General features: G+C 40.0%; 1 protein-coding gene across 1 annotated transcript in view; it reads right to left on the bottom strand.

Moving 5' to 3' along the window:
* LOC141406766 (activated Cdc42 kinase-like) overlaps positions 1-18,046 on the bottom strand; it is a 96,072-nt gene that overhangs the window by 46,341 nt on the left and 31,685 nt on the right. Inside the window, exons 2-3 of the mRNA XM_073992771.1 lie at positions 13,691-13,760; positions 6,035-6,443 (exon numbers count right to left, since the gene is read on the bottom strand). Of these exons, the coding sequence (XP_073848872.1) occupies positions 6,035-6,443; positions 13,691-13,760 (479 nt within the window). The remainder of the gene's footprint in view (positions 1-6,034; positions 6,444-13,690; positions 13,761-18,046) is intronic.

The raw sequence follows: 18,046 nt of genomic DNA, 5'->3' as shown, positions 1-18,046 counted from the left end.
ACTCCAGTAGGCAGTAGGTTTCTTCTTCTCCTTTTTTACTTGTCGCCGCAGCTTCATTAGAGATTTTGACTTAAGCAGCTATAGAAAGATCTTATCCACCTGAAGATCGTGTCGAGGTACAGGAGGATAAGTTCTTTGGAATATTCTAATGTAACAGAGCTTACTTCTGGTGAAAAACTCCACTTTCTTAAAATGCAAATTTGGTTCTCATCCCACGAATTTGCGAAGATACATCACAGCACCATTTAACTTCTTTGGCAGATCTGGCCTTAGGGTCATTGGCTGTTGTTGTAACAGTGTTTTACATTATATATTTTTGTATGTTCATTCGTTCGTCTGCTAAATAAGGCTCTGGGTCAATCTCCAGTTCCAGGAACGTGGCGGATTCGATGGGATATAACCACAGATCCACTGGAGTTAGATGATCAGGTTTGGCGGGGCAGTTGAATAGGTGCTGTATGTTGTGCGGGTCTGTGCAGCATGCAGGGCAGATGTTTTGCTCAGTGGACCCTTGACCCTTGTCTAATAGGTGTTTAGACGGCTGCACTTTCCCGAGCGTAGTTGAGCCAAAACTACTCTGACACTCCTCAGCTGCCATAGATGGGGGATGTGCTCCGAGGACCGCAGCAGCAGCTTATGGCATCTGCAACTCCGTATGAATACTATTCAAAGCCGCTTGATATGCTTGTTGATCTAGGAGTTCTCTTGTAACGCTGGATCTCTTCATCTAGATCATGAAGATTCTCCTTGATCTGCCTGAATGGGAGGGGCCAATCCACCATATGGTGATTGGGATGGCTATCACATTAACACGTGGAGCAGGTACTGCAACGAAAGCATGTGATTGTGTCGCTGTACTGGAAGAATCTTTACCTCCTCATGTAGATGGAGTCACTGTAGTCATGAGGAGGCACCCTGTTGCTATTCTTAGAGTGGCATTCTGACAAGTTTGAATCTTTCCCCAACCCGTGTCACTTATATTCGTGGACCAAACTGACACCGCATAGCTTACCACAGACCGAACGAGGTTTCTTTATCTGTTCCTACATTTCAGCTAGTAGAAAACTGCGGTATGCGCGGATGACCTGAAAGTGCTGTCGAATGTGACCTCTAGAATTTTGGGATAGTTTGTGGTCAGAATTCTGCTACCATCGACGACATTCAATTCACTTCTCACCTGCGCCGTCCATGTGGTGAACAGTGTGGGCGTAGATTTAGTGGCGGATACCTGCATATTCCCCGCGTGGAAAAAGGTAGTCAGATTGGTCAAATAGGAGTTCAGCCTTACACAAATGTCATCAGGGAAGGTAACTGACGCCAGGTTTGTACAATCATCCGCCGAACGAGGTTTCTTTATCTGTTCCTACATTTCAGCTTGTAGATAGCTGCGGCATGCGCGAATGACCAGAACGTGCTGTCGAATGTGACCCCTAGAATTTTGGGATAGTTTGAGGACGGAATTCTGCTACCATCGACCACGACATTCAATTCTCTTCTCACCTGCGCCGTCCATGTGGTGAACAGTTTGAGCGTAGATTTAGTGGCGGATTTCTGCATATTCCCCGCGTGGAAAAGGTGTTAAGATTGGTCAAATAGGAGTTCAGTCTTTCACAAATGTCATCAGGGAAGGTAACTGACGCCAGGTTTGTACAATCATCCGCATACGAGCTCGACGCTGTCTGGAGGGGGTGGAATACAGGAGAGGTAAAAGTTAGACAGTTCCGCAGATATCAACCCACCTTGGGAAACTTCCTGTTTCGCTCTATATAATTGATTATACAACGTTTAAAGCATGGCCGGAGGGTTGTCTGCTTAATGTCCTCAAAAAGGGTGGAGTGCTTGACGGCATCAAAGCTATCACATAGCTTTATCTGGTTCAGTCCTCGACAAATATGTGTGGAGGTGGCGTGTAGGGGTGTTGTCGTGCTATGCTGCTTACGGAATCCATGCTGATGATCGGCAAATGGATATATATTTCTGACGTTGGGGAGGACTAAGGCCTTAAGGGTCTTTGCTACGGGCGACAAAAGCGAAATCGGCCTGTACGATTCACCTTTGCTGGCATCCTTGCCTGGCTTCAATAGCAGGATCACCCCAAAGGTCTCCAAACGTTACTGAGGTCCTATCTTCCTTCTTTTCAGGGTTCGAGGGTGACTTAACCGTTGCCCACAATTCATTTATAGCGGTTCCAATATTGCAACACTTCACATTGAAATTGAAAATTGAATTGAATTTAACTTCCAGTTCAGCTCCCTGACTATGGTGTCACTGGCATTGGCTCGACTAAGCTCATCACGCTCATTTGCCAATCTTTCGCCTCTGCTGGAAAATTTGGTCTCACTTCTGGTATTCGACCAGCAGGTATATGGGGAGCAGCTGTAGCAGTGATGATGTCTCGGGACGTCCTTTGCGCTACCCGAACGGCAGAAAGATTGGGCAGATCTCTAAAGTGGTGGTAAGCTTTCCCATAATTGACGAAAGTGAGGTGATGAAATCGGGCGGTCTGCTAATGGAGACAATTATGGGGAGATGGTCGGATCCAAGAGAAACCACGGGTTGCTTGATTTGTCAGACAAGGTGTTCGTTCGTTCGTGTATTATTTCAGTTATCAGGTTCTGGTTCCTCTGTATCCAGACTCAAGAATTCTGCAACCTGGACTGGATGCGTCCATAAAGAATCAGGAGACAGGTGAGTGGGGTTAGCTGGGCAGCTAAACAAATGCAGTGTATCGGGTGCTCCCAATCCACATGCTGGGCAAGTGTTGGGTATCGTGGCGGGCCCAATATGAATTGAGGCAACTGCATCGTCCGGATCTTAACTGGACTAAAACCATTCGTGTTTGCCTTTGCAGCTGCCGTTCTTCTGCTGCGATGAATGGGGGGTGGTCTCCAAGTACGGCATTCAAACTGTATCTCTGCCTGCGCAACTATGTCAGTGTGAATACTATCCAAGCCTGCCTGATAGGCTCGTTGGTCTAGAGGTTCTCATTTATACCGTTCGACCTCTCTCTCTAGATCATGAAGATCTCTCCTGACGTGCCTGGGTGGGGGAAGCCTGTCCATTAAATCGTGACAGGGATGCTCACTGCGATAACACCCAAACAGGTCTTGTATCGACAACATTTTATTGTGTTTACGCACTGGTAAAATCTTCGTCTTCTCATGAAGATGGTCCACAGGTGTCATGAGGAGGCACCCTGTTGCAGTCCTCAGGGCAGCATTCTGGCAGGTATGAATCTTCTTCCACTGCGTAGTGCTAGCCGTTGCAGAACACGCTGGCGCCGCATAGCTTACCACAGACCGGCCTATCGCATTGTAGGTGGCCAACAAGGTTTCTTTGTCAGCACCCTAAGTGCTGCCGGCCAGCGACTTGAGCACCTTGTTCCTACCTCTAATCTTATCGCAAATAGCTGTGGCATGCGCGGATGACTTAAACATGCTATCGAACGTTACATCCAGTATTTTGGGGTAGTTAGTGGTCGGAATCAGCGCACCATCGACCAATATGTTCAGTGGGAGCCTCATTTCAGCCGTCCATATGGTGAACAGTGTGGCAGTGGATTTAGCGGAGGATATTTTCATATTCCTCAGATGGAAGAACAGCACTAAGTCAGCTATGTAGACATTTAACCTATCACATATGTCATCGACGATAGGACCCGACGCCAAGATCGTACAATCATCCGCATATATCACGATCTCTATAGCGTGTGGAGGGTGTGGAATTTCAGAAAGGTAGAGGTTAAACAGTTCCGGAGATATCACCCCTCCTTGGGGAACTCCCTGTTTCACTTTAAGGGTTTTGGACTTCTTGTTTCTGAATCCCACGGCGGCCAGTTCTATGCACGGGATTGACTCGGAGGAATCTTCGACCAGGGGCTGTCACCTCAACAATTACGTGTTTAAGGTGCCACGATGGTTAAGTCTGGTGAACTATGACATTCTCCGCTAATTCTAGTAGGGGCGTCCTCTGGTTGTTTCCGAGGACCGAATGCCACAACTCATGTTGCGCATTAAAGACCCCCAAGACCAGACGGTTCTGACCTACTAAAAGTGGTCTAATGCTAGGCTTGTAAACTTAAATATAGCTATTTACACCAACAACAACATGGGGTGTAAGATGCTGCGTTTCTTGCTGTTGGCAGACAGCGCGGGGCTGTCTCGTATTCCGAGGACGAAAAGAAGAAAAGACGATTTAACCCAATATGTCCCCGCTATATGTCAGCTAAACTGAAAACTTTTTTACGGAGAAAATCAGCCATTCAGCTTAGTTGTATAAGCTTTCAGTTATGCTGACTATAAGATTTCCTTCGGAAAACCTTATTCCGCTAAGCTGAATTTAAAATTTTCCACGGAAAATCTTTATAAGATGTTTTTTTTTGCAGATTTCCCTTGGAAAAAATAGCTGAATTGATGATCTTCTAGTTGGATTAGGCATATCTGCAATTCAGCTTAGCTGAATTATTATTTTCATAGAAAATCTTCAATTCAACTTTGCTAAATACAACTTTTCATAGTAAATCTTAAATTCAGCTAAGATGAATACGACTTAAAGTAAAAAAATATACAATTAAGCTTAAATGAATACAACTGTCCGCAGAGAATCTGCAATTCAGCGTAGCTGAATAAGATTTTCGTAGAAAATCTACCATTCACCTGTGTTGAATAAGATTTGACGTAGAAAGTTTACAATTCAGCTTAGCTGAATAAGAATTTTCGTAGAAAATCTGCAATTCAGCTTAGCTGAATAATAACCATTTTCGTAAAAAATCTTCATTTAAACTTAGCTGAATACGACTTTTCACAGAAAATCTGCAAATCAGCTTAGCTGAATACTTTTTTTTTGCAGAAAACCTTTAATTCGGCTTAACTGAATAAGACTTCGCCGAAAATCTTCCATTCAGCTTTGCTGAATAAGACTCTTCGTAGAATATCTACCATTCACCTGAGTTGAATAAAACTTTTCGTAGAAAATCCGGCTTAGCTGTATAAAACTTTTCGTATTTTCTATGGAATGTCTCATTCAGCTAAGCGAATATAAAATTTCCCGGGGAAAACCTTATTCCGCTAAGCTGAATTTAAAATTTCCTACGGAAAATCTTAATAAGATGTGTTATTTTGCAGATTTCCCTTGGTAACATATATTTAACTTAGCTGAATTGCAGATGTTCTAGTTGGATTAGCCATATCTGCAATTCCGCTTAGCTGAATTATTATTTTCATAGAAAATCTGCAATTCAGCTTAGCTAAATACATTTTTTCATAGAAAATCTGCAATACAGCTTAGCTGAATACGACTTTTCATAAAAAATCTTCAATTAAGATTAAGTGAATACGACTTTTCGCAGAAAATCTGCAGTTCAGCTTAGCTGAATAAGACTTTCCGCCGAAAATCTTCACTGCAGCATAGCTGAGTAAAACCTATCTCGAAAATAACCAAGGTAAATGAAAAAAATACAATAGGGATTTGTTAGTTTATCTGAGAACAATACATATTTTGATAGAAAAAATCAAAATATCGTTTCCATAGAAAACGGATTGCTCCCATGAAATCGGAAATTTAGTCAAAGAAGCATATTCAGTTTTTTTAAAGATAGCAACATTTTAGCTTAGCTGAATTAGATTTGTTCAAAGGAACTCTATAATTTATACAAATAATATACAATTCAATTCAATTTTTGCAAAACATCTCCAATATAACCAACGCGAATATGATTTACCAAAGCTAATATATAAGTTAGCATGGCTGAATTCGATTTTTCACAGGAAAACTGCAATTCAGCAAATATAAGTAAAAGTTCCCATTGAAGAAACCTTTAATTTAAAACAGTTTGACATCTATACAACCTTCATTTATAACCACCTACTCTTACTTGGCCAAATGCTTCCTTTTCATCGACCAACAAAAGAACCATCATTGGTATTGACTTGAAGGAAATAATGTGCGTGCAACGACATGATACTTTCTTAACATTAAATTTCCTCTATTTGAGTTGAATGAAGCCTCCCTCCCTCTTTCTTCTTCACATACATACCCTCTCCGATCCATTTGTCCATACACCCTGTTGTACAATGCCAAATTCTCCGGTGCCCAATTGTTTGTTCACACTGATGGCATCGGCAGGAATGATGTGCTTATTGTTCGGCGCCTTATTCGGTGAACTACTGCTTGCCTTCGATGACGCCCCTCCGCCCGTTGATGTACCACTTAGGCTGCCCGAAGGACTGGCCATTGTGGTGTTGATTGTACTGCCGGAATTCTCATCTCTTTTGCCCGAGGGTGCCTGTAGCAAACGTTTGATTTTGCTCAAGTAGCCGTGTGGAAAGTGCTTTTCATAGAATTTACGTAAACGTCGTATTTCCGGTCGTGACATACCAATGCTTTTGAGATCTTCATCGGTGGCATATTTGAATTGTGAGGCATTTGTAATCTTAAGTTCATCTCTGTGAAAAAAAAGAAATTGGAAAGAAGAAAAATAAGATGATGAAAAATACGGTAAAGAATTTCAATGTAAATAAATGGATGAGTGGATGGATGTATGAAAATGTTCACAAGCGACAACAAGAACAACAAAGGAGAAAAAATACAATATAAACAGATCAACAAGCTCCAGCAAAAATTAAATAAAGAAAAATATATTCAATTGCAATACCCACAATGTACGTACGTCCATAACAGTAGACTAGACAACTATTGAAGAGAAATCGTTGGAGGAGGGGTTAAAATCTAGTGCAATTCACACCCTTACGGAAAGAAAGGGTGCTTCTATAGACCCTTACGGAAAGAAAGGGCGTTTCTATAGACCCTTTCGGAAATAAAGGTTGCTTTTATAGACCCTTTAGGAAAGAAAGGGTGGTCCTATAGATCCTTTCGAAAACGCTGCTCCTGTAGATCCTTTCGAAAAGAAACGCTGCTCCTGTAGACCCTTTCAGAAAGAAAGGCTGCTTCTATAGATCCTTTCGGAAAGAAAGGGTGTTCTATAGACCCTTACGGAAAGAAAGGGTCCTTCTATAGACCCTTTCGGAAAGAAAGGGCGCTTCTCTCTCCCCTTTCGGAAAGAAAGGGTGCTTCTATCTCCCCTTCGGAAAGAAAGGGTGCTTCTATATCCCCTTTCGGAAGGAAAGGCTGCTTCTATATCCCCTTTCGGAAAGAAAGGGTGCTTCTATATCCCCTTTCGGAAAGAAAGGGTGCTTCTATATCCCCTTTCGGAAAGAAAGGGTGCTTCTATATCCCCTTTCGGAAAGAAAGGGTGCTTCTATATCCCCTTTCGAAAAGAAACACTGCTTCTATAGACCCTTTCGAAAAGAAACGCTGCTCCTATAGATCCTTTCGGAAACAAAGCATGATCCAATAGACAATTTCGGAAAGAAATGGTGCTCCTATAGACAATTTCGGAAATAAAGGGTGCTTTTAAAGACCCTTTGGAAATAAAGGGTTCTTCTAAAAACCCTTTCGGAAAGAAAGGGTGGTTCTATAGACCCTTTCGGAAAGAAAGGGTGCTTCTATATCCACTTTCGGAAAGAAAGGGTGCTTCTATATCCCCTTTCGGAAAGAAAGGGTGCTTCTATATCCACTTTCGGAAAGAAAGGGTGCTTCTATTGACCCTTTCGGAAAGAAAGGGTGCTTCTATAGGCCCTTTCGGAAAGAAAGGGTGCTTCTATAGACCCTTTCGGAAAGAAAGGGTGCTTCTATAGACCCTTTCGGAAGGAAAGGGTGCTTCTATAGACCCTTTCGGAAAGAAAGGGTGCTTCTATAGACCCTTTCGGAAAGAAAGGGTGCTTCTATATACCCTTTCGGAAAGAAAGGGTGCTTCTATAGACCCTTTCGGAAAGAAAGGGTGCTTCTATATACCCTTTCGGAAAGAAAGGGTGCTTCTATATACCCTTTCGGAAAGAAAGGGTGCTTCTATAGACCCTTTCGGAAAGAAAGGGTGCTTCTATAGACCCTTTCGGAAAGAAAGGGTGCTTCTATAGACCCTTTCGGAAAGAAAGGGTGCTTCTATAGACCCTTTCGGAAAAAAGGTGCTTCTATAGACCCTTTCGGAAAGAAAGGGTGCTTCTATAGACCCTTTCGGAAAAAAAGGGTGCTTCTATAGACCCTTTCGGAAAGAAAGGGTGCTTCTATAGACCCTTTCGGAAAGAAAGGGTGCTTCTATAGACCCTTTCGGAAAGAAAGGGTGCTTCTATAGACCCTTTCGGAAAGAAAGGGTGCTTCTATAGACCCTTTAAGAAAGAAAGGGTGCTTCTATAGACCCTTTAAGAAAGAAAGGGTGCTTCTATAGACCCTTTAAGAAAGAAAGGGTGCTTCTATAGACCCTTTAAGAGAAAAAAAGAGTGTTTCTATAGACCCTTTCGGAAAGAAAGGGTGCTTCTTTAGACCCTTTCGGAAAGAAAGGGTGCTTCTTTAGACCCTTTCGGAAAGAAAGGGTGCTTCTTTAGACCCTTTCGGAAAGAAAGGGTGCTTCTTTAGACTCTTTCGGAAAGAAAGGGTGCTTCTTTAGACCCTTTCGGAAAGAAAGGGTGCTTCTTTAGACCCTTTCGGAAAGAAAGGGTGCTTCTTTAGACCCTTTCGGAAAGAAAGGGTGCTTCTTTAGACCCTTTCGGAAAGAAAGGGTGCTTCTTTAGACCCTTTCGGAAAGAAAGGGTGCTTCTTTAGACCCTTTCGGAAAGAAAGGGTGCTTCTTTAGACCCTTTCGGAAAGAAAGGGTGCTTCTTTAGACCCTTTCGGAAAGAAAGGGTGCTTCTTTAGACCCTTTCGGAAAGAAAGGGTGCTTCTTTAGACCCTTTCGGAAAGAAAGGGTGCTTCTTTAGACCCTTTCGGAAAGAAAGGGTGCTTCTTTAGACCCTTTCGGAAATATTGAGTGATTCTATAGACCCTTTCGGAAAGACAGTGTGCTTCTATAGACCCTTTCGGAAAGAAAGGTTGTTTCTATAGACCCTTTCGGAAAGAAAGGTTGTTCTATAGACCCTTACGGAAAGAAAGGGTGCTTCTTTAGACCCTTTCGGAAAGAAAGGGTTCTTCTATAGACCCTTTCGGAAAGAAAGGGTGCTTCTATAGACCCTTTCGGAAAGAAAGGGTGCTTCTATAGACCCTTTCGGAAAGAAAGGGTACTCCTATAGACCCTTTTGAAAAGAAAGGCTGCTCCTATAAACCCTTTCGGAAAGAAAGGCTCCTCTATAGACCCCTTCGGAAACAAAGGTTGCCTCTATAGACCCTTTCGGAAAGAAAGGGTGCCTCTATAGAACCTTTCGGAAAGAAAGGGTGCCTCTATAGACCTTTTCGGAAAGAAAGGGTGCTTCTATAGACCCTTTCGGAAAGAAAGTGTGCTTCTATAGACCCTTTCGGAAAGAAAGGGTGCTTCTATAGACCCTTTCCGAAAGAAAGGATACTCCTATACACCCTTTCGAAAAGAAAGGCTGCTCCTATAGACTCTTTCGGAAAGAAAGGGTGCTTCTATAGAACCTTTCGAAAAGAAAAGCTGCCAATAGACTCTTTCGGAAAGAAAGGCTGTTCCTACAGACTCTTTCGGAAAGAAAGGCAGCTCCTATAGACCCTTTCGGAAAGTAAGGGTGCTCCTATAGACAATTTCGGAAAGAAATGGTGTTCCTATTGACCCTTTCGGAAAAAAAGGCTGCTCCTATAGACCTTTTCGGAAAGAAAGGGATCCTCTATAGACCCCTTCCGAAACAAAGGTTGCCTCTATAGACCCTTCCGGAAAGAGGGGGCTTCTGTACCCTTTCGGAAAGAAAGGGTGCCTCTATAGAACCTTCCGGAAAGAAAGGGTGCTCCAATAGACCCTTTCGGAAAGAAAGGGTGCTTCTATAGACCCTTTCGGAAAGAAACGGTGCTTCTATAGACCCTTTCGCAAAGAAAGGGTGCTTCTATAAACCCTTTCGGAAAGAAAGGGATCCTCTATAGACCCTTTCGGAAAGAAAGGGATCCTCTATAGACCCTTTCGGAAAGGAAGGGCGCTTCTATAGACCCTTTCGGAAAGAAAGGGATCCTCTATAGACCACTTCGGAAAGAAAGGGATCCTCTATAGACCACTTCGGAAACAAAGGTTGCCTCTATAGACCCTTCCGGAAAGAGATGGGCTTCTGTAGACCCTTTCGCAAAGAAAGGGTGCCTCTATAGAATCTTCTGGAAAGAAAGGGTGCTTCAATAGACCCTTTCGGAAAGAAAGGGTGCTTCTATAGACCCTTTCGGAAAGAAAGGATGCTTCTATAGACCCTTTCGGAAAGAAACGGTGCTTCTATAGACCCTTTCGCAAAGAAAGGGTGCCTCTATAGAATCTCCGGAAAGAAAGGGTGCTTCTATAGACCCTTTCGGAAAGAAAGAGTGCTTCTATAGACCCTTTCGGAAAGAAAGGGTGCTTCTACAGACCCTTTCGGAAAGAAAGGGTGCTTCTATAGACCCTTTCGGAAAGACAGGGTGCTTCTATAGACCCTTTCGAAAAGAAAGGGTGCTTCTATAGACCCTTTCGGAAAGAAAGGGTGCTTCTATAGACCCTTTCAGAAAGAAAGGGTGCTTCTATAGACTCTTTCGGAAAGAAAGGGTGCTTCTATAGACCCTTTCGGAAAGACAGGGTGCTTCTATAGACCCTTTCGAAAAGAAAGGGTGCTTCTATAGACCCTTTCGGAAAGAAAGGGTGCTTCTGTAGACCCTTTCGGAAAGAAAGGGTGCTTCTGTAGACCCTTTGGGAAAGAAAGGCAGCTCCTATAGACCCTTTCGGAAAGTAAGGGTGCTCCTATAGACAATTTCGAAAAAAGGTTGCTTCTATAGACCCTTTCGGAATGAAAGGTTGCTTCTATAGACCCTTACGGAAAGAAAGGTTGATTCTATAGACCCTTACGGAAAGAAAGGGTGCTTCTATAGACCCTTTCGGAAAGAAAGGTTGCTTCTATAGAGTCTTTCGAAAAGAAAGGCTGCTCCTATAGACTCTTTCGGAAAGAAAGGCTGCTCCTATAGACTCTTTCGGAAAGAAAGGCTGCTCCTATAGACTCTTTCGGAAAGAAAGAGTGATTCTATAGACCCTTTCGGAAAGAAAGGGTGTTTCTATAGACCCTTATGGAAAGAGATGGTGCTTCTATAGACCCTTTCGGAAAGAAAGGGTGCTTCAATAGACCCTTTCGGAAAGAAAGGGTGCTTCTATAGACCCTTTCGGAAAGAAAGGTTGCTTCTATAGACCCTTTCAAAAGAAAGGCTGCTCCTATAGACCCTTTTGGAAATAGAGCCTACTCCTATAGACACTTTCGGAATGAAAGGGTGCTTCTATAGAACCATTCGGAAAGAAAGGGTGCTTCTATAGACCCTTTCGGAAAGAAGGGTGCTTCTATAGACCCTTTCGAAAAGAAAGGGTGCTTCTATAGACCCTTTCGGAAAGAAAGGGTGCTTCTGTAGACCCTTTGGGAAAGAAAGGCAGCTCCTATAGACCCTTTCGGAAAGTAAGGGTGCTTCTGTAGACCCTTTGGGAAAGAAAGGCAGCTCCTATAGACCCTTTCGGAATGAAAAGTTGCTTCTATAGACCCTAACGGAAAGAAAGGTTGCTTCTATAGACCCTTACGGAAAGAAAGGGTGCTTCTATAGACCCTTTCGGAAAGAAAGGTTGCTTCTATAGAGTCTTTCGAAAAGAAAGGCTGCTCCTATAGACTCTTTCGGAAAGAAAGGCTGCTCCTATAGACTCTTTCGGAAAGAAAGGCTGCTCCTATAGACTCTTTCGGAAAGAAAGAGTGATTCTATAGACCCTTTCGGAAAGAAAGGGTGCTTCTGTAGACCCTTTGGGAAAGAAAGCCAGCTCCTATAGACCCTTTCGGAAAGTAAGGGTGCTCCTATAGACAATTTCGAAAAAAAGGCTGCTTCTATAGACCCTTTCGGAAAGAGGGGGGCTTCTGTAGACCCTTTCGGTGCCTCTATAGAACCTTCCGGAAAGAAAGGTTGCCTCTATAGACCCTTTCGGAACAAAAGGATACTCCTATAGACCCATTCAGAAAGAAAGGGTGCTCCTATACACTCTTTAGCAAAAAAAGAGCGCTCCTATAGACCCTTTCGGAAAGAAAGGGTACTTCGATAGACCCTTTCAAAAAGGAAGGGGGGCTTCTGTAAACCCTTTCGGAAAGGAAGAGTGCTCCTGTAGACCTTTTCGGAAAGAAAAGGGCTCTGTAGACCTTTTCGGAAAGAAATGGTGCTCCTGTAGACCCTATCGGAAAGAAAGGGTGATCCTGTATACCCTTTCGGAAAAAGGGTGCTTTTGTAGACCCTTTCGGGAAGAAAGTGTGCTCCTGTAGACCCTTTCAGAAAGAAATTATGCTCCTGTAGACCCTTTTGGAAAGAAAGGGTGCTCCTATAGAAACTTTCGGAAAGAAAGGGTGCTCTTATAGACCCTTTAGTTGCAATTCAGCTTAGCTGAGTACGACGTCCCATAGAAAAAATGCATTTCCGCTTAGCTGAACACGAATTTCCATAGAAAATTCCAGATCCTCTTAGCTAAATACGATTTTCTAAGAGAAATTTATAATTCAGGTTGGCTGAATAAGACATCATTTACAAAATATGCAGTTTCCCATCAGAATTCTAATATTCAGCTTAGCTGAATAAGACATTCCATAGAAAATATTCAGTTCCTCTTAGCAGAATAAAGTTGTCCATAGACAATCTACAATTCAGTCTACCTGAAAAAGATTTCTCATCTGAAATTTGCGATTCATCTTAGCTATATACGATTTTTCATAGTAAATCTGCAATTCAGCATAGCTGAATACGATCCAGATTAATTAGGAGGTGAATAAGATTTCTAATAAGAATATCTGAGATTTTGTCTAGCTGAATAAGATTTCTCATAAGAAATCTGCAATTCAGCATAGCTGAATAATATTTATGATGGGAAATATTCAATCCAGATTAGCTGAATAAGATTTTTCAAGGGGGCTCTGCAATTAGACATATTTAAGTACTATTTATAATTAAGAGTTTTAAAATTCCGGCAAGCTGAATATGATTTCTCTTGGGAAATCTTCAAATTAACCTAGCTGAATAGTATTTTCATATAAAATATGCAACTCAGCCTGATTGAATAATTTTTATTATAAATAATTTGCAATTTACTCTAAGCCTAGTAACATCTTCCATAGAAAATTTGACATTTAGTAATCATTTCGCCTAGAATATCTACAATCCCGCTTTGCTGAATTATTTTCTCATGTCATTTTCTCAAATCTCCACAATTCATTGTCATGCTACTGTTACAAAAAAATAATAATAAAAAGAAAAAACCAAAACACAAGTTAAATGCTGCCTTGCCATACGCAATACACATTGCACCCAGAGTTCACTTTGGAGCTTTCTGATCCATTGTACGAGTATATTATTAACATGACATTGTACGGCAATAGTGGCTGTGGTGGTGCTGGTGGTGGCGTTGTAGTGGGATGTAAATATTTGTTTGATTTGATTGCTTTGTGCGTCTCGATGTTTCTGTTTTGGATATGCGAACTCAAAATGTCTAACGGATCCACACCACATTGCTTCGGCTGGAATGCGTAAAGTATGTGGGTTACTAAAATGTCTCTAATCGATACAACAATTGTCCAACGACCGTCTACCCTCCCCCTCCCGTCGTTGCATTGAATCTCCTCAGTTATCTTGTTGTGGTTCTTTTTGTTTGTACACCATTCCCTGTTAATGTCATACTTACTTGACAGCATTGTAGTAATGTTGCAGTTCGGCCTCTGTTAGAAATTCATAGACATCGATTTGGGGGCTATCTGCAAAATATGGCAAGAAAACCGAGAAGAAGAAGAGAAAAAAAAAACAAATGAAATCAATATACAAATTTACAACATTTCAAAAACAATAATAACAAGAAGTAAAACAAAAAGATTAAAGATATGGTGGTCGACCAGGTCATACTCTACAGCAATATGTCTGTCAGATGGAAATATAAACAACATATACCAAATGTAATGTTCGCTTGAAATTTGCACTTAAATAGTAATTTCGATGTGAAATTCGAAACTCCATAAGAAGACTTTCCATAAGAAATCTGAAATTCAGCCTAGCTGAATAAGGTGTTCTATAAAAAATCTCCAATTCAGCTTAGCTGAATAAGGGTTTTCATAAAAAAACTTGCAATTCTATCTAGCTGAATAAGATTTTACAAAAGAAATCTGCAATTCAACCTAGCTGAATGTGATTTTCCATAAGAAATCTACAATTCAGCTTAGCTGAATTAGGGTTTTCATAAACAATTTGCAATTCTGTCTAGCTGAATAAGGTTTTACATAAGAAATCTGCAATTAAGTATATCTGAATATGGTTTTCCATTCAGAAATTCAGTTCGTCTAGGGTTTTCCATAGAAATCTGCATTTTAGCCTAGCTGAAAAAAGTTTTTCATAGAAAATCTGCAATTCAACAGCTTAGCTGAATAAGGGTTTTCATAAGAAACTTGCAATTCTGCCTAGCTGAATAAGATTTTGAATAATAAATCTGCAATTCAACCTAGCTGAATGTGCTTTTCCATAAGAAATCTACAATTCAGCTTAGCTAAATAAGGTTTTTTTATAAAAAACTTGCAATTCTGTCTAGCTGAATAAGATTTTAAATAAGAAATCTGCAATTCAGCCTAGCTGAATATGGTTTTCCATATGAAATCTAAAATTCAGCTTAGCTGAATACTGGTTTTCCATAGAAATCTGCATTTTAGCCTAGCTGAAAACAGATTTTTATAGGAAATCTGCAATTCAGCAGCTTAGATGAATAAGGGTTTTCATAAGAAACTTGCAATTCTGCCTAGCTATATAAGATTTTACATATGAAATCTGCAATACAGCTGAATATGGTTTTCTATTCAATTCAGCCTGGCTGAATAATATTCTACATGAGAAGTCTGCAATTGAGCATAGCTGAATAACATGTTCATTACCAAATCTGCAATTTAGTTTATCCGAAAAAAACATTTTCCATAAGAAATCTGCAATTCAGCCTAGCTGAATAAAGTGTTTTATAAGAAATCTGCAATTCAGCTTAGCTTAATAAGGGTTTTCCATAGATATATGCATTTTAGCCTAGCTGAAAAAAGATTTTCCATAGGAAAGCTGCAATTCAGTCTAGCTGCAAGTTAGGTTAGCTGAATAAGATTTTCCTTAGAAAATCTGTATTTCAGCCTAGCTGAATTATATTTTCGATAAGAAATCCGCAATTCAGCCTCGCTGAATAATATTCTACATGAGAAATCTACAATTAAGCATAACTGAATAAAATTTTCAAAGGCAATCTTCAATTAATTTCTATGTGAAATTCGAGACTCAGCTTACGGAATAAGATAATCGTTTGGAAATTAGCAATTCAGCTTAGCTGAATACGGGTTTTCATAAGAAAGCTGAATATGGTTTTCTATAAGAAATCTACAATTCAGCTTAGCTGAATAAGGGTTTTCCATAGAAATCTGCATTTTAGCCTAGCTGAAAAAAAATATTTTCCTTAGGAAATCTGTATTTCAGCCTAGCTGAATAATATTATAAATAACAAATCTGCATGTTAGCTTAGCTTAGCTGAATATGATTTTTCTTATGAAATCTGTATTTCAGCCTAGCTGAATTATATCATCCATGAGAAATCCGCATTTCAGCCTCGCTGAATAATATTCTACATGAGAAATTTGCAATTAAGCATAGCTGAATAACATTTTCATTACCAAATCTGCAATTTAGTTTATCCGAAACACATTTTCCTTACGAAATTTGCCAATTCAGCCTAGCTGAATAAGGTGTTTTATAAGAAATCTGCAGCTTAGCTGAATAAGGATTTTCATAAGAAACTTGCAATTCTGCCTAAATGAATATCTTATTCATTCCCATAAAAAATCTGCAGTTCAGCCTTGCTGAATACGGTTTTCCATAAGAAGTCTACATTTCAGCTAGCCGAATAAGTATTTTCATAATAAATCTGCAGTTCACCGTAGCCGAATAAGCATTTTCATAATAAATCTGCAATTCAGCTTAGCTGAATAAGGATTTTCCTAAGAAACTTGCAACTCTGCCTAAATGAATAAGATTTCCCATAAAAAATCTGCAGTTCAGTCTTGCTGAGTATGGTTTTCTATAAGAAATCTACAATTCAGCTTAGCTGAATAACGATTTTCCACAGAAATCTGTATTTTAGCCTAGCTGAAAAAAGATTTTCCATAGGAAATCTGCAATTCAGTCTATCTGAATAATATTAAACATAAGAAATCTGCAAGTTATCTTAGCTGAATAAGATTTTCCTTAGGAAATCTGTATTTCAGCCTAGCTGAATTATATTTTCCGTGAGAAATCCGCAATTCAGCGTGGCTGAATAATATTCTACATGAAAATTATAGCTGAATAACATTTTCATTACCAAATCTGCAATTTAGTTTATCCGAAAAAACATTTTCCATAAGAAATCTGCAATTCAGCCTAGCCGAATAAGTATTTCCATAATAAATCTGCAATTCAGCTTAGCTGAAAAAGGGTTTTCATAAGAAACTTACAATTTTGCCTAGCTGAATAAGATTTTAAATAGGAAATCTGCAATTCAGCCTAGCTTAATATGGTTTTCTATAAGAAATCTACAATTCAGCTAAGCTGAATAAGGGTTTTCACTAGAAATCTGCATTTTAGCCTAGCTGAAAAAAGATTTTCCATAGGAAATATGCAATTCAGTCTAGCTGAATAATATTAAACACAAGAAATCTGCAAGCTAGCTTAGCTGAATAAGTTTTTCCTTAGGAAATCTGTATTTCAGCCTAGCTGAATTATATTTTCCATAAGAAATCCCCAAATCAGGCTAGCTGAATAATATTCTATATGAGAAATCTATAATTAAGCATAACTGAATAACATTTTCATTACCAAATCTGCAAATTTATTTTATCCGAAATATTTTTCCCTAAAAAATCTGCAATTCAGCATAGCTGAATTACATTTTGCATAAGAAATCTGCAATTCAGCATAGCTGAATATGGCTTTCCATAAGAAATCTAAAATTCAGCTTAGCTGAATAAGGGTTTTCTATAGAAAGCTTACGTGGATAAGATTTTCCTTACAACATCCGTATTCCAGGGTAGCTGAGAAAGATTTTCTTTAGGAAATCTGCAATTGAGCCTAGCTGAGTAATTTAATACCCTAGAGATTAGCAATTTAGCTTAGCTGAATAAGACTTTCAATAGAAGATCTTCAATTATGTATTGCTAAATAACATTTTTGATAGGAAATCTGCAATTCAGCCTAGCTGAATATAAATTCCACAACTTATTGCTCTAACTGTTCTAAAAAATCTTATGGTCACGGTACACTTTAGGATTGAAAACCTCTTCTATACGATAGATAACCTCTTCTATAGGATAGGACCCCTCTTCTATAGGATAGAACACCTCTTCTATAGGATAGAATACCTTTTCTATAGGATAGAATACATTTTCTATAGGATAGAATACCTCTTCTATAGGATAGAAGACCTTTTCTATAGGATAGAAGACCTATCCTATAGAATAGAAGACATTTTCTATAGGGTAGCAGATCTCTTCTATAGGATAGAAGATCTCTTCTATAGGATAGACGTGCTCTGAACGTTCTTCTATATGAAAGAAAACCACTAACTGGTCCTCTATATGGTAGAAGAACTCTAAGATAGTTTAGAGTTCTTCTACCATATATATATATAGGATAAACACTTAACGGTAGAAGACTTCTTAAAGGTCTTCTACATGATAGAAAACCTTTTAAAGGTCTTCTTTAGATCTTCTTTAGGATGGAAGGACTCTGAAATGCCTAATTTAGTGGTCTTCTGTAGGATACAAGACGTGTTAATGGTTCTCTATAGCATAAAGGAGTTGTTAACGATATTCTTTTCTGTAGAAGACCCCTGAAATGTCTTCTTCAGCGGTCTTCTACAGTATAGAACACCGCCTAACGGTCTTCTGTAGGAAAGAAGACCACTTAAAGGTCTTCTTTGAATGTACTTCAGGATGAAAGACCTCTGAGCGGCCTTCTTTAGCGGTATTCAGTAGGATCGAAGACCTGTTAACGG

The sequence above is a fragment of the Musca autumnalis genome, unplaced genomic scaffold (genome assembly GCF_047663935.1).
Source record: "Musca autumnalis isolate F117 unplaced genomic scaffold, ASM4766393v1 scaffold_5, whole genome shotgun sequence".
NCBI lineage: Eukaryota > Metazoa > Arthropoda > Insecta > Diptera > Muscidae > Musca > Musca autumnalis.
The sequence above is the reverse complement of the archived record's forward strand: the minus strand, read 5'-3'. Positions and strand labels throughout refer to the sequence as shown.